The sequence below is a fragment of the Myotis davidii genome, unplaced genomic scaffold, assembly GCF_000327345.1.
Source record: "Myotis davidii unplaced genomic scaffold, ASM32734v1 scaffold513, whole genome shotgun sequence".
Taxonomy (NCBI): domain Eukaryota; kingdom Metazoa; phylum Chordata; class Mammalia; order Chiroptera; family Vespertilionidae; genus Myotis; species Myotis davidii.
In genome coordinates, this window is record NW_006284436.1 from 308,222 (window position 1) to 331,356 (window position 23,135).

The 23,135-nt window shown below is 60.4% G+C and overlaps 1 protein-coding gene across 5 annotated transcripts in view; it reads right to left on the minus strand.

Moving 5' to 3' along the window:
- ZMIZ1 (zinc finger, MIZ-type containing 1) overlaps positions 1-23,135 on the minus strand; it is a 182,973-nt gene that overhangs the window by 15,136 nt on the left and 144,702 nt on the right. For 4 of the 5 annotated variants that reach the window (XM_006754809.2, XM_015571944.1, XM_006754811.2 and 1 more), the window contains 9 exons: positions 17,028-17,172; positions 9,269-9,383; positions 8,093-8,310; positions 6,953-7,151; positions 5,780-6,070; positions 3,066-3,248; positions 1,918-1,995; positions 1,148-1,322; positions 511-652 (listed from right to left, as the gene is read on the minus strand). In XM_006754809.2, the coding sequence (XP_006754872.1) occupies positions 511-652; positions 1,148-1,322; positions 1,918-1,995; positions 3,066-3,248; positions 5,780-6,070; positions 6,953-7,151; positions 8,093-8,310; positions 9,269-9,383; positions 17,028-17,172 (1,546 nt within the window). The remainder of the gene's footprint in view (positions 1-510; positions 653-1,147; positions 1,323-1,917; positions 1,996-3,065; positions 3,249-5,779; positions 6,071-6,952; positions 7,152-8,092; positions 8,311-9,268; positions 9,384-17,027; positions 17,173-23,135) is intronic. The other variant, XM_006754810.2, reaches the window with a different exon arrangement.

Here is a 23,135-nt window from a genome sequence, read left to right on the forward strand (position 1 = left end):
CAAACATCAGGCCTGGAAGGCAGGGATCACAGGGCCTGGCCCAGCAGGAACCTCCAGCCGCTCAGACGCCTGCCCTGGTGTCTGAGCAGCAGCCCTGCCAGGTGGCAGCCCCCGCCGTCTGCAAGGCTTGTCCGTTCTGCCCCACCCAGCCCTGTTCTCACTCCAGCTTCTCTCTCCACATGCCTGCTCTGGCCACAAGGAGCCGCTCTCAAGTTCCTCTTGCCAGCTCACGGCCTCTGCCCTTAACACCCTGCGCTCAGCCTGTAGGTCTGGGAAGCCGTCCCTAACCACTCTCTTGAGACTGGGGTGAGTGACAGCTCTCTTCCCTCAGGCCACATGGGAAGGTTGCTTGTCTGTCTCTCCTGTACCTGCAGGTTCCCCACAACATCCCCAGGGCCTTGTGCACGGAGGGCCCAGTCAATGTTGCTGAACAGGTGAAGGTGGCAGGCTGATGCCACCCCCAGGGCCTTCCCCACCCAGCCTGGGCCCGTGCCCCTGCCCCGAACTCACCTCCACATCAGCGTCTGGTGGACTGTGGGCCGCAGGTGAAAGACATGGTTGCTGACGGCCAGGTTGTGCTCAAGGCGGAAGGGCTCCAGCACCACGCCATCCCGCACGGGGAACGTGAGCCGCAGCTCGTCATTGTGGGTGGCTGGGTGGGGGAGGAGTCGGTGAGCCACAGGCCTCTGGCCGCCACGGCGCACAGAAGTGTGGGCTCCGGGGCGTGGGGGGGCTCATTCACCCCCATCACACGCACCCTTGGCTGCATGCTCAGAGGAACACACAGGTGTGGGTGCAAACAGGGCCACAGAAGCTGGGCTGTGTGCTCTAGTATATACCAGCGAGCCCATCACTTCTCCCCGTCTACCAGGCCCCATTCCGACCATCCCTGTCTCCTCCTCTCCCCACAGGCTCCCTGCTCTGGGAGCCCCAGCTTCCTCTCCCAGACCTTTCCCAGCTGCTTCTCCCCCAGCCTCAGGTGGTAGGCAGGTGAAGGGTGCTGGCAGGTGAACCCCACCTCAGATTTCCCTTCTGGGTGTGGCTTTCAAGCCCTCCTGCCCTTTCTACATGCCCAGTCCCCAAAAGCAGGGCAACCTCCAAACCCTGGCTCCTGCCCGGACACAGGCAGGGAGAGTGGGGCACTCACCTGGGGGTGGTGGCAGAGCACTCATATTTGGCTTGATGTCAGGCGGGAAGGGTGGCTTAACATCTTGGCTGGGGGACAGGTACGGGGGGATGCTGCTCCCAGGGGTCATGGGGGGTGTGGGATTCCCTGGAACAGGCGAGTGGGGGTAATTTGCCACAGGAACTGGCCTGGGAGGCTGGAAGGAAAGAGAAGCCACACATAGGTTAGGGGTCACAGAGAAAAAAGGGTCCATGGCTGTGGACATACACCCCACCGAACCCAGGTCCTAGGCTATGGGCCCTGCTCCCCCGAGGAAGGAGAGCCCCTGGAAAAACCACTCCCTCCTTCCTGGCTGCACCCAGGCTTCTGACCCCATCAGAAAACAGGTAGGAGTTGCAGGGCCCCCCAGCCCATTTGACCAATGGGGACCCAGGCCCTGAGTGATGGGGACTTGTCTGATGTAACCCCGGGAGGAAAGACCTGGGTCAAGCCCAGGGTTCCTGCTCCCACATCATGACGCTTGGCCAGCCCACTGGGGTCTGCAGCATCAGAGGGCAGTGGCTCCCCAAGAGCCCCTCTCTCATTTCTCTCTTAGTCCCCACCTTGCTTTCTTCCAGAACCGGCCAGGGCCAAACATACGCCCTCACCCTCCCACCCCCCGCCGAAGCTGCGGATTCTCTGGCCAGGTAAGTGTGCCCCAGAGCAAATGACCCGAGAGCGCACCCCATCGCCAGGCCCCCCTCACATTCAGAGGCACTCGGGGCATAGTTCCTAAGACAAAAACTACGCACCCTATTGACGTTCCCTTGGCTGTAGTTACTGTAGCTGCTTCCCGAGAAGGTGTTATTCTGTCCATTAAACTGCTCCGGCTGCGAAAGCAAGATCAAGAGCACGTGAGTGGAGAGAAAGCTGCTCTCCCTCCTGCAATGAAATCTGCCGGGAGTATGGGGGTGCTGAAGAGGTCCCCCCGTGCTGGGTGGGGAGCAGAGGGGGTAGAGCAGCTCACCCCCTGGGGGCAGCGTTCCCCTTCTCTCTGTCCAGTTACTAACATCAAAAGAGCTTACAAAAACACAAAACACGATTGTGCCGAAGTTGGAGCAAAAATAGTGATGCCATACGGCAGGTGGCCTTGTCCGTTGACATAATTCCTTGGCGAACACATGTACGCTATTTCCAGAGCCTTCTAATCCCAAAGAAGGAACACACTGTGTGCCTGAAGACATCCATCGTAGTATCATTTCAAAAGCGAAAAGTCAGAAAAACCCAATGTCCACCCGAAAGGAAGGATAAATACGGCAGCCACCTCCGGGGAGTACAAGGCGGCCAGCGCAAGTGGAACCACGAGACACCGAGGCAACAAGTGGCAGGCTCATGACCTCATGTCAGAGATTAAAACATTGCACCACGCCCTGGCCGGTGTGGCTCAGTGGATAGAGCGTTGGCCCGAGGACAGAAGGGTCCTGGGTTCCATTCCGGTCAGGGGCACACACTTTGCTTGCAGTCTCTTGGCCCTGGTTGGGGGCATACGGGAGGCAACCAATTGGTGTGTCTCTCTCATCAGTGTTTCTGTCTCTTCCTCTCTCTCAAAAATCAATGGAAAAATATCCTCAGGTGAGGATTAAAAAAGATCACAGCCACAACCACTCTACACCATGTTGGACATGCACGTGGAGAAACAAGGTTTTGATGAAATGTTAATGAATTCAGGGTGCTTTCCCTTTAAAAGACGTATTTCCTGTATTGTTATTATCTGGGGTGTGCTGCAAGTAGTCAAAGGAGAAGGAAAACCATCCTCTGAGCCCATGAGGAGAGGAACCAAGAGAAGCCAGCCTGGCCTCTGGTCACTACAGCAGAGCTCTGGGCAAGGACACGTCCTGGCGACTGCAGGGGACACCCACGCCTCGAAGACACGGTGGGGTGGGGGTGAGGGGGGACTCACCTTGTAATACTGCCCCATGTTGACCGTGGGGGGCGGGTACTGCCCGGTGCTCGGCTGGCTGGGCATCCTCTGCCCGGGGTAGTTGGGCGAGGTGAGCGGCCGCGGGGGGTTGGGGGTGGGGTACTGGCCTGGCTGTGCGGGGAACTGGCTGTTTGGTCCGTATTGCTGGTTTCCATAGTTGGGCTGTGGCAGCAGAGAAAGCGGGAACCCGTCAGTGTCTGGGAGCTGAGCCGCTGGCTGGGCTGCCAGGACCGCCCACCTCTCTCCTCTGCTGTCCCTGCCGTTTCCCACCCACAGAATCCCTCCCCACCTGGAAAGGGAGGTGGAGCCGATGAGCTTCGGGCGCTTCTTGCCCGGACACGCGGGGACATTACATTCTGTCCATCTGGCCCTGAGCCGTCTTTTTCGAAGCACCGTGCCCTCTGAACTCTGGGGGTACCGCTAAAGCCTCTCGTTAACACCACTGTGTGGGGGTGTGATTCTACAGCCCCCTGGGCGTGTCTCTCTCCTGGTGCTTGGTATGTGACGGGCACACAGACCACAGGCTGCGCCTCCGGGAGGTGACCCACCCTGCATCTGAGGCTGTCTGGAGGGCAATGTCCCCACACCCCACACCGTGTGGAACACACTGTTCAGTTCTGGGCCATCCGTGCAGAAGTCAGGAGACCAGGGTGGCGAAGGGCTAAGAAAACCCTCTCAGGAGAGGCACGGGGAGGGGAGGAGAGAAGAGGGGGCTCCAGAGAGGGGGAGGGACAGGCAGGGCACTGTCCTCGGAGAGCTATGAGGTGCACATGCCACTTCTGCTCACTCTGGCCTCCACCCCCCAGTCACCTTCCCCATCAGTAAGATCAAGTGGCCCAGCCATTATGTCCAGCATAGCCATTGCTTTCTCCTCCCCTGTGTGTTGAAACCCCTTGTCCATTCATTGTCTCTCTTGCCTCTGGCCTCAGAGGTCTCGGAGATGCTCTGTCCCAGGGCCTGGCACAAAACAGGCCCTCAATAAACACTCGCTCAAGGACTGAAGGAAGGACCGGATAAAGCAGAGGTGGGAAGTGTCTGTCGTGCTGAGGAACTCTAACTCCGTGCGGCGAACGTGGCTCTGAGACGGCGAGGTCCCCTCCACATCCCTGGAGGCTGCGGCCTGCCCCTCAGGCTGGAGAAGGGATCCCGTACGGGACAGGGGCCCTGACTCAGCCCCACCCCAGGAGCCCAGCAGTTCACAGCCTCCGGGGGGTGCCAGTCAAGCTGATGCCAGCTTTCTGGACAGGGCCAGCCTGTACCGGTTGTGCCATAGCCCAGGGTCAGATACTTTGCACCAGGTCGCCCCAACGTTCTAGGGAGAAGATGATCTAGTAAAACGAATCAAGAGCCTCTGGTGGGCCCTGCTGCGGCAGGACAGCAGGGAACGGGGCACTGGGGCAGGCGCTGGGCTGATGTCAGGCTGATGACCAGGAAGCCCCAGCCTTTTCCAGGGACAGCTCCTTGGGTGCTAGCAGCCCTGCTGGCCGGGCTACGGAGGCCCCTGTGGCCCAGGCAGCGGGGACGACAGGAGTTTGAGCACAGAGAGGGCTGAGCACGGGAGTGAGGCCAACAGTGCGAGGTCCCCTGAGAACAGCCAGGATCTTGGGGGCCAAATGCCTCCTCTGGCCCCTTCCTGAACTGGCGCCAACCTGAAGGCATGTCAGGGCCTGGCCCAGGCTCCTGGGTGTTTTTGGAGATCCCTGACCTCTCCCCAAGGACAGCTCACCAGCGGTCCAGCCACCTGCTAGGCCAAGCTAAGGTGGACGCCGAGGAACCCCACGGACCTTGAAGTGACTTAGGGCCTTAGGGCTTTAAACTCACTGTGAGCCCCGGCTGGAGGCCAGAGTTCCGAGACGAAGGGGGGAAGCTGACCTGGGAATGGGCACACAGCCGAGTGCTGGGGAGGCGCTCAGAAGGGCTCTGTCCAGGGGAGGAGTCAAGGCAGGCTTCCTGAGGGCTGTGTGCCAGCCCAGGGTTCTGGGGGCCCCGTGTCTTCTGCAGCTGACCAGACAGGCCACTTGCTACCAGCCCGTGGTCTTGAGTGCTCCCTGCAGGCCTGGGGACACCCCCAGAAGGCCTTCCTTCCCTGACCTCACTTGGAGCCCCATGTGGGTCCCTGCTCAGTCCCATCTTTCCTGCTGCAGCCTCGGATCCCAGAGGCAGGAGGTGTGGGTCCGACCCATAGAGCAGCTGACTACGGACGGAAACACGCTGTCTGCCTTGCAGCCTCCTCTCCGACGTGGCCAGTCTTTAACACTTAGAGGCTTTTGTCTCCCCTCTAATGCTTGGAGGGAAGTGGGGGAGCCCTGGTGCGGGCGGGCGGCTGTGGGCCTATGGAAGTGTAATTCCTTCCAAAGTGTCCCCGCTACTGTCCACACTAGACAAACGCGAACGCTGACAGAGGCCACGGCTCGCCGGGCCCTCCCACGCCAGCCCAGGGCGAAGCTCCTCGTCTCCTCACTCAAGTCCCACAAGCAGCCCTCGGAGGGAGGCTGAGCGCCACCGCCTTTTCCAGGTGACGAGGCTGAGCCTCAGGGAGGACTTGCTCAAGGTCTCCCTGGGGCGGGGGGCGCTAGCTTTTGGCCCAGGTTTTCCAAGGGGGTCAATCCCTTCCCAAGGTACTTCCCACAACTTCAAGCCCAGGACCCTCCCTCCTCCAGCCCTGCCCACCACCTGCCTGTGGTCACACTCACCTCTCCTGGGTATGGCCTCTTTATGCTCTGAATGGGAAGGGACTGGGGCCGGGGGCCCGGGTAGGTCTGCTGGGGCATCCGCTGCCCATGTGTGCCAAATGGGCTGATGCCGGGCGGCCGGGGCTGGTTCATGCCCATGGGAGGGCCGCTCATCCCGGAGGGTGTCATGCCAGCGGCCATGCTTGCAGGGTTCATGCTGCCCCCCATGGAGGCAGGCCCCCGTGGCCCGGGCTGGTTCATGAATTGGCTGTTATACGCCTGGGTGGGACCCATCTGGAAAGAGGAACAGACCTTCAACGGGAGAAGAAGAAAAAAAAAGAATAAAATGCCACATGCATTGAAAGTGCAGGGAGGGAAGGGGAGGGAAGTGGGGGGCTTGGGATGGGGGGCACTTTCCTGTGTGGTTGCCACTGGGGACCAGGCCCCTAGGAGAAGCCAGCCTCCTGGGCTCACTGCTGCCCTCTGCAGACCGCACAGGAAAGATGCAGCCCGAGGGGTTAGGGGTGGGGCATGGTCACTCCAATGCACAGGCAGCATTTCCAGGGAGGCAGGCAGGAAATGGGTAAGAGGGTGCAGGGGCGGGAGGACGTGGGAGGATGGAGGCGGATGAGGATGGAGGCAGGAGCCCCTTTCCTGGAAGCCCTGGCCCCACCCTTGGTCCTTGGCCAACAGAGATACACCCTCCATCCAGATGTGGCCCAGTTCCTACCTCAGCCCACCAGCCCTGCTGTCCTCACCCCTGCACCTGTCCTGCATTCCTGTGGGGGCTGCCCTCTCCTCAACCCCCACCTGGTCCTTCTGAAGGTCGGGAGGGCAGAGCTAGGACCTGGGCGGGACTCAGAGATGCTGACTAGGAGAGCAATGGCCCTCAGAGGTACCCAGGGACAAGCTGGTGACAAGGCTGTGCCAGACACCGAGCCCTCTTTGGTGAGGAGGGGCCCAGAGAGCGATATGGAACCTCTGCCCACATGCAGACACACACTACACCCAACCAGACACACCCACACCCTAACACAATCTCCATGTGCTCCCACGAAAACCCAGTGTACCCCGACACCATCAGCCCCCTCAGCATACACAGCCCCACTGGCACCAACACCCCAATTCTGACACCCGGGGGCTCTCCGCCGGGCCGGCTGGGCAAGACTGGACCAGGACTAGAGGGGCCCTTACCGGTCCATATTGGTTTATATCCTTATTCTGCGTCTCCTGCAAGGCTGCCACAGTGGCAGTGGCTGTGGCTGTGGCCGTGGCTGCAGCTGCTGCCACGGCAGCTGCGGCGGCAGCGGCGGCCGGCTGACTGAAGTCAGCAGGCGGCCTGGTGTGCGGAGGGATGCCCATGCTTGCGGGGGCGTTAGGACCCCCCGGGTAACTGCGAGGGAGAGAAGGGCAGAGTTAGACAGGCCTGGGCTGGGAGGGAGAGGATGGGGCCGTTCCAGGCCCTCCTGCCCTCTGCTCACGGAGGGGGAGGTGTCTAGACTCAGAGCCCAGAGGGGACAGGGGCCTCTTGTAGGTCGGCAGCCATTCATGCCACTTGGCGACCACCGAGCTGTGTTCCTGGAGCCCTGGCTCGACGTGGCTGATGCTCACTGCTATGTGCATTAAATCACTGCACCTTGCCCGCCCTGCTGCCCAGCCCTGGAGGAGGATGTGGAATCTCAGAGAATCCGAGCAACACGCCCAGAGCCCTGAGAGGTGGATGGGCTGGCGATGCAGCTTCAGGTGTGTACGGCACCTGCGTTTAACCACCTGCTGCGCTGGTACTCGGCAGGGCTGCGGTCAGCCCTGGGAGCTGGGGAGGGGTGAGGTCAGGGAGGTGGTCTTGGACAGAGCAGGGCAGCAAGAGGAGAAATGGGGCACCACCCCACCCATGTCCCGGAGCACCTTCCGGGGGGGTTCCTTGGCCTCCCCTGCTTCCCATGAACCGGGGACTCTCAGCCTCTGCACAGCTCGGCCTCTGTAAGCAGCAGGCAGGGCTGAGCTCCCACGCCCTGTCTGTAGCTGCCCTTGAACTCCCCTGAGCCAGCTTTCAGTGTCTTCCAATTTACACAGGCGTGAGGAGGCGGCACATTCTGGGGAATGGGGTCCTATCCCCATGGGCCGGGTGGCTGTCACAATGCCACCCAGCTGCTGTGGGCCAGGGATCAGCGGCCCGAGAACGAGGGACAATGATGTCCCTTCATCTGATGGGACGGCTGGGGGCAGAGGTGCCTGGGCTCACCCGCCCTGCAGGCCAGAAGCATGGCACTGGGACTTAGGTCGGACTCTGCCTAGATGAGGGGAAGAGCAGGTGCCCAGCGCTCTGAGGCTCACCTGGCCCCGAAGCCGCCGCTGCCGGGGTAGTTGGGCCGGCCGTACATGCCCTGCTGGATGTAGGGCTGTGCGGGACCCGCCTTGGCCGAGAACTGCTGCTGCTGCCCAGCGAACTGGGGGGAGTTGAGGCCGGGGTTGCTGGTGGTCATGCCCGACGCCATGGGGTTGCCGCCTGGGTTCATGGGGTTGTTGGCATTGGCCATCGGGTTCCCGAGGACCTGTGGGCAGAAAGGGTGGCTGTCACCCGAGGGAGTAGCCCCAGGTGACATGGAGAGAAAAAAGGAGAAACGGGGAAAGGGCGGTGGAGAAAATGAAGCAGAGGGAGGGCAAGAGAGGAAAAGGAGAATAAAGGGCAGGGGGGGGGGGGCGTTTATTGTGCCAGAGCGCGCGATGATCAGAGGAGTAACCCGGCCAGAAGCAGGCAGCAGAGAGGACCTCAGCCAGTGAGGAAGCGAGGAACTGGGCCTGCACCGGGCAGGTGGGGAAGCAAAGGGCCCTGGACGCCCAGAGGGTGGCCACGCAGAGGCCCTGGTGGCTGCCATGTGATGGCAAAGAGAAGCCCAACTTGCCAGCGATGGAGGGCGGCAGGATCCTCGCTCAGGAGCCCTGTGCCCTGAGACCATAGGTGAGTCCCTCCAGGGCAGCACTAGCCCTGAGCCGGCCTCATGGCCATGGTAGGGACCGGGGCTGGGCGGGCAGAGAGGAAGGAGTGGAGAAAAGAGAGGAAGGCATGAGAGTGGGAGGCAGGGTTGACTAGGGATTTGTCACAAGTTTAGGCTTCACGTTTTGCTGAAATCTAAGCAGGTCCTCCAGGGTCAAAGACCCCGGATGTTGGAGCCCTGATGCCATTAACACTCAGGAAGTCCTTCTGTTTACCCAACCAAGGAACCGCGGGCCGGGGAAGAAGCCCTGCGGTCCGTCCGTGAGATGAAAGCTACTCCCCCAGGAAGGCCCCAGGAGGGGGCAGTGCCCAGGGCCAGATGCTGCCCTCCGGAGGCAGGTGTGAGCCCACCCTGGGTGGAGGCATGCCCACGGCTGGGTGTGCCCTGTACGCTGGTCCTCCAGCTGGGCAGAGCCTGGGATAGCAAGGAGGGCTGGCCTGTGACCCAAGGGCCCCAGGGCTCGAGGGATGATCCCACCTGGAGGGGCTACGATGGGGGCAGGACAGGCTCCTACCTGGCTCTGGGATGTGTTGGTCACTCCCCACACCGTGGTGACCACGGAGAGGGAGCCGGGAGGCTGGTTGGTGTTCTGCTGCCAGGGGACAGGGTCGTAGGGGAATGACCCATCACTGCAAAGAGACAGAGGGAGTCTCAGGGGCTGCAGACACTGAGCAGGCCAGGGCGTGCCCACCACCCGCCGTGCTCTGCGGCTCCCAGTCAAGCCTGGCAGCTCTGCATCCCCAAGGCCTGGCATGGAGGCCAGTGCAGGACAGATGTATCTCAAATGGTGACAGACCGCCAGGGTGGCCACCTCTCCTACCACCCCAGCACCGAAGAGGTGCCACCCCCAGGCTGTCTGTCTCACCCGAGCCTGAAGTCCACAGGCCGCACCACGGAGGAGGAGGAGGACAGAGACCTGCAGGCTGACTCTCAGCGCCTCCTGCAGCCACGCTCGGCTCTCAGGGGCGGTCTAGAACCATCTCTTGCTCCCCCGCACCAGCTTCCCCTGGGAACTTCCCGAGAGTTTCTCAGAAAAGGCCAGAAGGCCTCAGCCTGAGTGCTGGCTCTTCCCCTTCCTCCTGAGCCCTCGTGGGGGGCTGCCTGCCCAGGCAGCCCACGTGGCCGTTGGAAGCGCTTCCTCTGTCACTTTCTTCCCACTCCAGACCACAGGTGTCAGCCACCTCTCCCACCGCCTCTGTGCACACCCGCCACGCTAAGCGGTCCAGCACCTGAGACCTGGGCACAATCACAGGTTTACAATTGCCCTCATGGTACCAGCCAAAGTCCAAACAGACACTGCGAAATGACCTACCCTGACCACGTCCCACCTGGCTTCCCGCCTTGGCTCCCTCCATCCCGGAACACCCCTTTTCCCCCCGCTGTTCCCACGTCTTCCCAGTCACCTTGCTAGGGCCAGCAGGACCCACCTTGTTTGGTGACATCTCTCGAGGAACCCCCAAACACCAGAAGCCAGGACCTAACCTCAGGCCCTGCCCTACACACAGTAAGTGCTCAATAGTGGCTTCCTTTTATTAGCAGCCGTGGTGCAGGCGGAGAGTGAGGCCCAGCAGACCCAGAGAAGAGGGCTGGCAGGGTCCCAGCCCCGGGGGTGCCAGGCTGGGCTGCCTCGTCCCTCAGCGACTCCTGCACCGACTCTCTGGCACCTTGCACACAAGATGCATGGCCCCGGGAAGGACAAAAAGGCAGAGCATTCCATTGGGGTCCCCCTCGGCCCACGGCATTCCGGCGGGAATGAGGCCTGCAAAGTGGCACTACTGGGTACGTGGGGGGAGCAGCTCTGGAGGAGGGTGGCATGGCAGAGGGCATCTCATGCCTCTGTCTGGCTTGTGTCTTCAGAAAGTCAGCAGAAGACAAAGACCTTCACTCACACCCGGAGGTCAGGACTTCCAGGAGGGCTGCTGTCCAGTGCCACAGGCCCGGAGGGCTGCTGGGGGTCTTGTACCTGCTCCTTGCCAGGTGGAGCCCTTGGCAGTGTGGGTGGAGTCGGGTGGGCACCCTGCAGAGGTGCTCGGGCTGAAGGGCAGGACCGTGTCACTATGTGTCCATGCTTGCTCTTCCCTTGCCTGGCCCGGGCTTCCTTCTTGTCTCTGCTCACCAGTCATTCCCTGGCGGGCCTGTCCCGGCCTCCTGGTGTGAGAGCAACCCCACTCCGTCCCCTCTCCTCTTGCCCTGCCTCTTTCGGTAGCCTGGGTCCAAGTGCTGGTCTTGACCCTTCCTGGCTCAGGGACCTGGTGCACGTTTCCGAGCCCGATGCATCCTCGTCTGTAAAAGTGGGCCCGAGAATGGCGCCCTCCCCCACCCCCACCCCCACCTACTCAGTGTTTTCCAGATGCTGGTCATGAAACATGAGCGGGTCATGACATCAAAAGGGGCCGGGGGGAAAGTGGGACCAACACAAAGCCATCGAGCGATATCACCTGGTAAGCCTGAATGCTGTCCTTGACCTTATGTCTTGGTTTCAGTCTAGATGCGCCCTCCCAGGGCAGGTCAGGGTGTAATGTGCACGTTCACTGTGGGTCAGGTAGGCTCGAACAGCACAGGCCTTGGCCGTGCGCCCGAGGTGAGTCAGAGGAGAATGCAGACGGAGCTTTCTGAGCTGGAAAGTGACCCAGACTCAGGCGTACTCAGGACTCCCGGGGAAAACAGTAGGTCGAGAACGGGGAGAGGAGCTGCTCTCAGGGACTGGCCCTCCTGCCTGCTCCCTGCTGGCCAGATACCCACCGAAAGGGTCCTCGGAGGGGGGCCGAGGCCCAGAGGCACGGGCCAAAGGGAGCAGACAACTCACAGTACACACACCTGGGGGTGCTGACGGGGGACCCAGAGAACCCGGGCGGGAGGAGAAGACAGGAAAGTGAGCAAGGCGCCGCTCTGCAGTGCGGCCGGGCCGAAGAACCTCTGCTCGCCAGGCCGAGGTCCCGGCATTTGCGGCTGCCTGCTGGGAAGTACCTCCCTCCTCTGTCCATATCTGGCTGCCATCAGAGGGCGGCTAGAGTGCCTGGGATCCAAGAGCCCCACTCTTGGTAATCCTGCCCATGACAACGAGGAAGCCGCTGGACCCCCTCTCATGCGGGGCCTCCGTCCTTGGTGTGGTTGGATGGAACTCAGGACCCCCAGCCACTGCCCAGAGCACAAGCTGGGTCTGTCCTCTCTCCCTCCAGGTCTCCTGCCCCACAGGCTCCAACCGCAGGCAGGCTGACGTCCGCCATGGCACCTGCAGGTTGAGGAAGTGAAGCCGGGCGAGCCCCAGAGGCCAGCAGCTGCTGCCTCACCACCTCAGCGGGGAGGCCCCCCGCTCAACAGGATCCTTCACAGGCCCACAAACAGCTCCGACTGCCTGCCTGCCGCTCCGTGGGTGGGCCTTGTGGGCGGAAACCGGCTCCTTCCTGTTTCGCCCCCTCTACCCCAACTTGGTGAGAAGCAAACTTAGCCCATGTTCCCAAACTGGGCATTCCGCCGTCTGGCTGGTAGGCTCCCCCAGAGCCCAGGCGCACACCAGTGGGCAAGCGTGTGTATGAGGGACACGTATGTGTGCATACGCATGAGCCCCGCTGGCGGGCTGCTGTGCACACCGGAGAAGGAGACGGGCACACACACAGGGGTGGTCTCGGGGACTCGCTCGCCTCCACTTGCACCTGCTGCAGAAGCAGAAGTGGCAGCCGCACCAACACGGCTGTGACTCATCTCCTGGGCAGACAGCTCCTACTGTCACAGCGAAGACTCTCGCCCCCACAGGCGCGGCACTCAGTCCTGCCGATGCCATTGCCCAGGCCCAGACATCACCACTGGGACTTGCCCAGTTCCTGTGCCCAAGGATCAGGGACAAGCCAGGCTCCTGGGCCCTATAAGATGAGAGGGGGCCCAGGGTGACAAAGATAAGGTGTGTGTGTGCGTGTGTGTGTGTGTGTGTGTGTGTGTGTGTGTGTAGAGGGGTGTCCCGAGGCTCCTTTCCTCCCTCTGGCAAGTCCTATTTCACCAGCAGATATGCCCAGCCCAGGCCAGAGGTCCTTGGCCTTTCCCCGCTGCCCACTGGGCAGAGGGAGGCCTGAGCCCCCAGGATCCGAGAACCCCACACCTAGTAATCCTGCCCAGCTCTGCACATGCTTGATCCAGCCAGACCCGGCCTCATGTCTGAGCTGCCCCAGCCACAGCCCTGCAGCCAGAACTGCCTCAAATCCCGTTCCTCCTGCAGAGGCACCTGTGCCAGGAGCCGCGTGCAACCTCAGCGGTGTTCCCCTGCCAAGCGCCTTCTAACACAGGGGGCAGCCAGCTGCTCTCCCACCTCTGTACCTCTTCCCAGCTGGATGCTTCGTCCCCACCCTGAGAAATGCCACTCATCCTCTCCAGGCTCCTCCTCCAAGGCCACTTTCCCTGGCCATGTCCACTCACTCCTCCTGCTTTTGAGGTCTGCACGAGCCCCCCTGTCCAGGAGCCCGAGTTCTTGAGCTCCCTGTTCCTGGCAAGATGCCTTCCCACCCGCACAGGACTGAGGAGCCCTTGCTAATCAAAGTGCCAGGGAGAAACAGCACCGACCGAGTTCATCCTCCGAGGGCAGCCGGGAATGAACGAAAGCGTCCGTGCATTAAGTCTGACTGCCGACCACCTACATGTGCTTGTGGCCAGAGGCACCTGCACCCAGGAAGTGGGCGGTCCTGCCCTCCAGAAAGAGGGACAGAGGGAGGTGAACGAAGCCACTACTCTCTCTGTGCCTCAGTGTCACCTGTAAAATGGGGAGGGTAACTGCCCCTCCCTCCAGAGGTTGTCATGGGGATTAAGCGAGCCCACACGTATAAGGCAAAATGACTGACTCCAGCACATCTCGGCACCCCAAAACCGTTGACTGCGGTTATTGTTGCTCTTGTTATGATGTATGTAGTGGCTTCTACACGCAGAGACAATGTGAACTGACTTTCACTTAGAACTTGTTTAATTCCTTTAAGTGAGCTCAACGGAAGCATCTTTTAGGAGCAGAGGGTCACTGGGTCCCAGAGCTCAAGGGCCCGGGCGCAGCGGGCCCGCCCATCCCTCCATCTGAGGGGGCTTAGGATCCAGGAGGCAGAGCTGCCCCTACAAAGATGGCTACAATGCAAGGAGGCACGCGCAGCGTGGAGAACCGAGAGCGGGACAGCTTCGGGGGGCTTCCCGGGGCGTCATCTTTGAGAAGCCCCCCGGAGAAGGGACAGAGGATATGTAACGTTTGGCCTCAAAGACAGGCTGCAGAGAAAACCCAGACCGTGTCCCAGGAAAACAACACTTTCTACATCACATCACTAGCTTTGGCCTGAACTCAGTTTACGGGCAAATGTTCCAGGGCTCTGACTTAACATTTTTGAGGTTAACATTCAAATGGCACAGGGAGGCCTTGCAGGACAGTGCTTACCCATCTGGGCTCTGAACTTAACCTTTTGGGGAGTTTTGGCTTTGGTACTGGTGATTTCTATGATCTGGGACATGTTACTTAAGTCAGTTTCAACTTTCTCATCTGTAAAATGGGACTAACACTCTCCTAGGATGAATCATACAAATATAGGTAAAGTTTAGCACAGTGCCTGGTGGACAGCCCCTGTTCAACTGTACTAACATTTTTCTCTCCCTTTCTCCAGCCTGACTGCCCTGTAAGTACCCATATTCACTTGATGATACACTGAAGGTGCTTCCAAGTTTTGCAAATATGCTACCCATGGGAGGAGGCGTTATTATCATTCCTGACTGTTGGACATATCTTCCATGCCTCTGAGGCTTTCCTTTGTGTTCCTCCATCTTCCTTTTTCTATCTAGTGAACTCCTACCTCTACTTCAAAGCCCAGCCTGGATACTCCCTTTTGTGACTCTCCTAAACAGGACCAAGGGAATTTTCCTGGTTCCCTCAGCACCTTTTTCATATATATTATAAAGAGCTCTTCACACTGCAGTGAGAGTAGATGGCTCATAGGTGTGTTTGCCAGCTCCATGGGCAGTGACTGGTGTTTGCTAAATGTGGGAAATGAGTCAAGCCCAGGAAGAGGGAGGGATGGGTACCTCCTGTGGCAGTGTCTGCAGGAGGGAAGAGGAGGAGGGCTGACTTATTTCTTCCCCTGCACTTCTAACAGCCACTTTATTTGGGAGAAATAACGAATTCCGATTAAGGGCATTGTCAGACCCTAATGAATTTCCCCGATCCAGCTCTACTGGCCCCGTCTCTGTGCGAGGCGGTAGTGTTATCACTAATGAAACACAAGGCAGTGAGGAGCCAAAGCCCCCGCCCGCTTTAATTTAGGGGAACCATTAACAGCGCTCTCCATCATCACAATTACTGGGGCTTCTTTCCTCCCTGCGGTGAAGCTGAGAGGAACTTGTGCAGCTAACTGCATATTGGAGGGCCCTAAATTTTTTTGAATAGGAAGGAGGAAAGGAAAAGATCCATGCATTTTGGCAACCTGGAACTGATGGAGCAGGATTTATGAGTCCTTCAATCCCCCTTTCACCTACTGTTTCTTTTTTTTTCATTTTCTGGGGGCAAGAAGAAGGGTTAATTACAAACTGAGCTTTTAGGTAGGTGTGCAAACAGCTAAAAACGAAAGTGGTGAAGGTGGTGTGATATGACCGAGGGAATCAGACCCCTTGTTAGCTGACCATGAATGACCACATTAGAGTCGGATGTCACCAGGCTGGGGTTGGGAGAATAACAACTAGTCCAGTGGGCTCCCTGTGTGCAGGCCTGGTGACGAGCATCTAGGTCTTGCTGCTTTTTCACTTCTACAGATGAGGAAACAGGCACAGAGAGGTTATGGAACTGCTCCAAAGTCACCCAGCTAGAAGATGGCAGAGCTGAAAGTCGACGCCCGGCAGCTTGGCTCCTGGGCCTATGCCCCAACCTGCTGCAGGATCCTGCTCAGGTCCAGAGGAGCACCAGTGTCCTACCCAGGTTCAAGGGGAGCACCAGTGTCCTGCCCAGGTTCAAGGGGAGCACCAGCACTCTGTCCAGGTACAAGGGGAGTACCAGTATCTTGCCCAGGTTCAAGTGGAGCACCAGTGCCCTGCCCAGGTTCAAGGGGAGCACCAGCATCCTGCTCAGATACAGGGGAGCACCAGTGTCCTGCCCAGCTACAAGGGGAGCACCAGGGTCCTGCCCAGGAGCCTCTCCTCTGGGGGTCACATACCCCTCACCTGGAAGAGGTGGCACCCTTCAGCCTCAGAGTCTTCCCCAGCACTTTCGGGCTTTGATTGTAATCAAATTAAGAGTGAAACAAGATTTATTAGGCTTTTAATTACCTTTGCAGCACTGATTTGCATACGAACAATGTGCCAATCACAAACGGCGTTTTTAACCACTCATTAAAAACCCGGGAGCAAAAGGCAGAAATGCTTGCTGGCGTCAAGTCCGGGCCACAGAGCAGGGCCTGGGAGGGGTCCTGCTGCCTGGTCGCAGGCTGGAGCCCCTCCTGCCCTGGGCTGGCCTCTCCAGGCTGCCCTTCCCCTGGGCAGGGCTCTGCACCTCCGACAGCTCCGTGGTCCGGACCAAACAGGGAGCGAGTCCAAACGCTGCTTCCCAAACCCTAAGGCCCTACCCAAGCCTGTGGGTTCTCAAGCTTCTTCCTGGCCACCGGCACCCTCGGGGCTGCCTTGGAACCGCCTCAGGGCCGCAGTGACCTGACCTTTTCTGACACCTCCTCAGGGTGGGCCTCGCCTGGAGGCACTGGCCCCAACCACAGCCTGGTGCTGTGGTGCCCACCTCTGCCCTCTGTGGCCTGTAACGGGTGTGACTGCATGACCTGAGCTACAGAAACCCAAGACACAGAGTCCCCAAAACAGCCGGGGCATCCAAGCTTCCGGGCATTCCTCACCCTCTCCTGTCCGCTTGTCCTGAGAGCCCTCAAGCGGGACCTGAATCTTCACACAGCCAGGACCTCCTAGCACCAAATCCTGAACATCCCAGGTCCCCACGCTCACCCGGCCCACCGTCTCCTTATGAAAAGGCAAAAGGAGCTTGCTTCTTCCACGCCACGCGGTACAGCGTGGAGGAGGATGGTCAGACCGGCGCTGATCTTCCCTGTGAAAGCGCAGTTCACCCTGAACAGCGTGGGCTTGGACTGCGCGGGTCCACGGACAGGGATTTTTCAACCGACCTGCGCAGTCCAAGCCCGTGTTATGCAGGCTGCCCCCGAGCAGCCTCCCAACTGTCAGCCTGGCCACCTTCCTCCTCCTGAACCTCGAGGCCAAGCCTGCCTACCACCCAAGCAGCCCCCGGCCCAGCCCTGGGGACACAGCCCGCTCACCTGTGCGACAGAGTGGGTTTCATGGAGCTCATGGAGTTGAGGGGGGGCTGCATGGGGAGTTTCCCGGGGGGGTCGCTCTGGCGGCTCTTCTGATGTCGCAGCAGCAGCAGGCGGCCGAGCTCCTCGCACCAGGAGGACAGCAGGGCTGCAAGGACAGAGAGGACGATTAGTGTCACCTCGGCCACCACTGTGACGTGCCCGGCCCACCTCACTCTCCCAGTGTTAGCAGCGCTCCCCACTTTTGTGTGACACCAGGAGGGTCACTAAGACTGCATAGGAGGCCTCAGTGTTCTCACCTGTAAAGTGGGACTAACACCCCCCTGAAAAGCTTCTGTGGCTGTAGGAGCAGCTCAGAGGGGGGCCAATTTCAATGGCAAAGAAGAGAGGCAAGATGGTGGAGGGGACGGCAGAGACGATGCCAAGGGGAGACCAGGGGGAGCCAAACAGCACGGCCAGCCGCCCCCAGGCATCTCAGTGAAGTCCACCCCCAGACTTTGGACAAGCAGCTCGATGTGGCTTCTCCCCATGGGGGGAGCCCAAACCACAGGCTGAAACAAAGCCGAGAGCCTTCCCGGAGCCTGCGGACAAGCCCAGGAGTGCCTGCACCATTCTCCATGGAACCCCTCCGACCAGGGGCTCCCCTGAGCAGGCGTGCGCACAGCTTCGGTCACAGCTGAGACGCCCTGCGCTGCTGGCACAAGGCTGGAGAAGAGAGAGGACTCCCAGGCCAGAGGGCTGCCCAGGGGTGGGGTGGGGTGGGGTGGGAGCTAAGCCAGAGTCTCCCAAGGGCGCCAGAGGCAGGAACGCCTGGGAACCCTCCACATCCAGCCTTAGAGACGCCTTGAAAACCAAGAGCAAAGCAGCTCTAATTAACAGGGTAGGAAAGTGCCCATTTTCTTTCATCCGCCACTGTCCCATGTGGCCACCACGGGCCAAAAGCACCCTCAAGGTCAGCATGTCTGGTCAGTCTTTCCGAAGTGCAAGAGCGAGCTGAGGTTTGGGGAGGGAGTGAGGAGTCAGGAGGGCTTGGCGGTCATCAGTTTGCTGTGTGACCTGAAGGAGCTGGCAGACCCTCTCTGGGCCTCAGTTTGCTTGCCGGGGAGAGGAGTGATGACTCTTGCCCTGATTTCCTCCCAGGGCTGTGGTGAGGAGCAGATGGGGGAACTGCTGAGACTGTGCAGAAGCCACCGGGAGGGTGTGGGGACCGCACCCTGGCCATGCCCCACTCTTGCCACGAGCACTTCACTCAGACTGGTCTGATAGCTCTGGAAAGAGTCAACCAGGCCAGGTGGCCAGGGACCTTTTGAACTAGGACTGCTTCAGCCACTTGGCTGGACAGACTCCACTCCCTCATTTCCAGGGTCTCCCATCTGGACGCTGTGCAACATGCTTCTGTGGCCTTCCCTCGAATGCCCCGCATGATGCAGGATGCCAGCTACTATCCCCATTCTACAGACGAGACGTCTGAGGCTCAGGCAGGCGAAGTCACTCGCTCCAGCAACCAGCGAGGGCCAGACACACAGTTGGTGCCGCTGCCCCAGTGACAGTGTCTAACATGGGGCCAGAATGTGGGGAGGAGAGGAAACCCTTCAAAAGGCAAACACCAAGCAGCATGGCCTCCAGCCCCTCGGATGGCATCGCGGGCCTCGGCGGAGCCCACCCTTTCCCATGTTCAGCCGGCACTGAGGAAAGACGCCCAGAGTGACCGGGCAGCTGCCACTTCAAACCACTCAGAACCTGAATAGGGTCCCCCATCAGCAGGGCTGGGAACCATCTGAGACCCTGCCAGGCTCTGGCCCTGCCTGTGGCCCAAGCAAGCTCTATCAGGAGTGGGGAGCAAACGGGCCCAGCATTTGGGGAGCAGTGGGCAGGGTCCAGGAGGCGGTTTTAGGACCAGCAGAAGCACTCCGCCCATCCAGTCCTGCTGTGAGCTGCCAGGGAGAGAGGTGCCATGTCCCCATGGGCAGGCTGGGGCCCAAGGTCAAGGGAAGGGCAGTGGTTCATACAGGGAATGGGGCAGAAAGGTGAGGTATCCCACCAGGGCTGCTGGGTATATCTTCTCAGCTGTGTGGGGCACAAAGATGCCCGTGGGGGCCACAATCCAGCGTGTGCCCCCTCCCAGTCGAGTACCAATGTCTTGCTCCACGCCGGGGTGCCAAGGGGCCAGCTATGCCTTAAAACCTGTGTCTTGCCCCTTCCTGTGGGGCTCACCTTGCCACCACTGCACAGGGAGGAGAGCGCTGGAGAGAAGCCCCCTCCCTAGCCTGTGTCTGCTCAGAAACCGAGGCAAAACGCCTCTAGAGTGGGTGCCCAGCACACGGCTGCCGCCGCTGGGGGTGGGGGGGAGCAGCTATTCACAAACAGAAATGAATTTCTAGATTGCACCATTCTTCTCCCAGGCCCCTAGTTACTGCTTCTTTGTGCGGGGGGCACTGGGCATCTGGAAACTCATTTGCACGCCAAGCACGAGGTGCTGGATCACAGCGATGCAGGGACTGCTCGGCTGCCAGCACAAAGGACGGCACAGATGGTGCGCCCGCTGCCCGCCCTGCCCTCCCGCCCCCCACAGCCCTCGCTCCTGGGGGCCACCGAGCCGGAGCTGTGCAGGAGGCGTTCAGAGCTTTCCTCCAATGACACCGGCCACCCTCCCGCTTGGTCAAGGACCGCCCTCATCTTCCTATCGCTAATGGAGTATTTTCCTTAAAGGGGAGAAAACGCAGGGAGGCGGGTGGCGTGGTCGGGCTTAGGATGCTGTGACAGATGGGGGAGTGCATCAGGCAGCCAGTGCACAACACAGACGCCAGTGCAGCCACGCTCCTGCAACTAAGAGGGACAAGACGGGGAGCGAGGAAGCAGCGCCCTCACCCCTGGGCCTGAGCACAGAGGCCCCCTGGGCAGACACGCGGCGGGGAGACGCATCCGGGCGGGAGAGGCGCGGCAGACGGACCCAGTGCATGCTGTCATCATGGCTTAAACCAACACAGGCTGTTCCGAGGCAAATGCTAGTGAATGACAGCGTGTGGGAATCTGCAGCCAGACGGGGAGTCTGGGCGCTGTCAGAGCCAGCAGGACCGGCAGATAGAGGCAGGTAGAGATGACACACACAGAAAGACAGGCAGGGGGTGGGTGTCCAGGGCTCTGGGAGTGTGTCTGCATGTGTCCGGGACCTGGCTGTCCTGCGTGTCTCTGCTCTGGGCACTTGCTGGACTGGGGAGGAGTCCGGGCACGAAGAGTCCCAGGGTGGGGAGGGCGGTGGGCAGGCCTGGTGTGGTGCGCACGTTGTGCGCCAGTCACGGGAAGAATTTCAGGGAGACACTGGCCGTGCAGGCAGGGTCAGGAGTGTCCCTCCGACTGCGCAGGAAGCCACCCTTCCCTCATCCTGTGAGCGCCACCACTGAGAACTACATGACCTCGGGCAACTTACAGAAGCGCTCTGGGCTTCAGTCTTTTGATCTGTTAAATGGGCACAACACGCACGCACACTCCTTAAGGTTATTCTGCCGTCTGAAGGACACTAACATGCATCACGTGGTTAAAACCGTGTCTGGTGCGTGGTGAGCACAGTCCTCGCAAGCGCTGCGCGAGGTCTCGGAGAGCAGAGGGCACATGTGCGTATGTGCTGTTCTCCGCAGGCAGTAAGGTGCCTGTGACTGAGAGGAAGCCATCGCAGGCCCCTCCAGAAGGTGTCAAAGAAGCCCCGAGGGACACCAGTGCCACAGCACCCAGGAGAGGGAGGGGAGGGGAGGGGACCACAGAGGGCAGGCCAGGGCAGCAGGGCTAAGAGCCCAGGCTCTGGAGTCCCACAGACGGGACTCGCACGTTGTGTCCCGCCACTCAAGCGGCTTCACCATGCGCTGCGATTTCCCCATCTGTGAAATGGGCTGAACAGAAGCTGCCCGCCTCGGCGAGTGCACCTGAGCCGTAATGACTGCTGTCAACCAACCGCAGAGGTGTCCGAGAACGGGAGGGAGGGTGGGCCGAGAACACAGCAGCCCCAGAAAAGCAGCCCCTTAATCCAACACCCACCGCCGCACCACGTAACACCAGGAAAGCTGGGAGGCACCACCTCTAGGACGGATCTGCAAGACCTGATCCCAGCTCTGTCTCTGCCACCCACGTGGCCCCTTCGGCAACTCATCTGACCGTCCTGTGCCTCGGTTTCTCCATCTCTAAAATGGGGTGGTGGTAACTCCATGCCCACACATAGTTGTGAGGGGGAGCCAAGTCACCAGGACAGACGGGGCCTTGGCACCTCTGTGCACTCTGACCCCACGGTGGAGCAGAGACACATGAACTGGGTGGTGTGAGCTCTGGAAGTCACAGGTGTGTGTGTGGGGGGCCTCAGTGTGCGGGAGGCCCTGGGCAGACGACGAGGACCCCCCACAGCACTGTGAGTGGGGCAGGCAGGGCAGGCTCCTTAGCGTCCAGAAGAGCCACAACCCAGGCCCAGATTTCATTTGGCCCCATCTTGAGCCCTGGCCTTTAGCAGCCAAATTCCAGAAGGCCACGTCCACAGGGGAAGGAGTACCGAGGGGTCAGTGGAAGGGAGAGGGGACTCCAGGGAGGGAGAAGACATGACGGCTGATCTCTGATGCTCCCACTGCCGACACATCTCTCCAGCCTGTTGAGGAAACCCCAAGGGAGCCCGGGGTCCACTCCAGACCTGCCACGGATGTCAACAACGCCGGGCACCTGCCAGCAGCCCGTGCCTCACGGCAGATGCTGTGCCCTGTGTGGTCTGCACCAGGGGGACAGGAAACAGTGGTGCCTGAGACCAGGGGCAGCACACCTTCTATTCCTGGGCTCCGGGAGACGGGTCTAGGGGCCCTGCACCAGAGGACACCACGGCTAAGGCACCATGAGCTCCTCTGGACGATAAATTAAAGTGAATGCTGGGCCTGAGAGTCAGAGGGGTGCAGGACGCAGGTCTGAGGGAAGGCACCATGGGGGAGCCCCAAGATCTTCCTGGCCACCGCGCCCCCCCCCCACCCCCCGGCAGCCTGCAGCCACTGCAGTGTCCTTTAGGGACAAGAAACAACAACAACCGACAGACGTAAGAGTGAGGGCAAGTCTGCAGTGGAGCCCCGGGGAGGCTTAGCCTGGCCGGGCCCAGGTGTGCCCTCCTTGGGGACAGTGAGCAGCCTTGCATTTGCCTCTGTATCTGCAGCTTCCGGCAGAGCCGCTGCCCGGCTGGGCTGACCAGATGGACCGGGGCCAGGGCAACATTTTCTCTGAGAAGCGGCGGATGGAGGAGCCTGCATTCCCGACGTGGGAACCGCGGAGCTCCAGGTAGGGAGGTGGAGCTGTGTTTTCTAGAGCAGCTCTTAGCCAGCGGACAGGGAGCCGCTGGGGGTGGAGGGGAGACAGAGGCTGGGGTCTGAAAGCCAGAGCATCAAAGAGGCAGACAAGCTCCCTGGGTACGTGAGGGGCTGTCCCTCCCAGGCTGCACGCAGGCTTGGGAAGGGGCCCAAACCAGAGGCAGCCATGGTGGCCACAGGAAAAACAAGGCAGCTCCTCCTGTGGAGGCGGGCAGGGGGAGGCTAGCTGGCCTGGGATGCTCATTCCCAGTCAGGCCTGGGCATCAGGAAGGGGTGGAGTGGCAGCGGGCCACCCAGGAGGATTAGCAAAGGTGCTGCCGCCTGGGGCCGCCTCGTGCAAATGAAACAAAAGCGTGCTGTATCAAAGAGCATACCAGCTGCTAACAGGCTGCTGCAGGACAGAGGCGCAGTGTGTGTGAGCGAGAGAGGGAGGGGCTTCCAAGACCCAGGATGGATAGGGCTTGGGTGCCCAGGAGGCGACCTGCCAGGCATGGCCCTCTCAAGCCGTGCTCTGGTGGAGGGGTGAGGCGAGTGGGGCAGAGAGGGGTGGAAAGAGGTACCGGTGCCGGGGTCCAGGGGCTCCCAAAGGTGTGGATGGAGTCGGCGAAGAATGTTTTACACGGAGACAGCGTTCAGAACTCTCTAGCTTTCCTTAGTCTCCGTGGATCTTCCTGTGCCTGGCTGAGGCCTCAGAGAGGGATCCCAAGGCAAGCTGAGCCTTTATTTTATACTGAGAGGTAAAACAGGTAGTGGTTACCAAAGTTACACTGTTCTTGTGAGTTTCACTTGT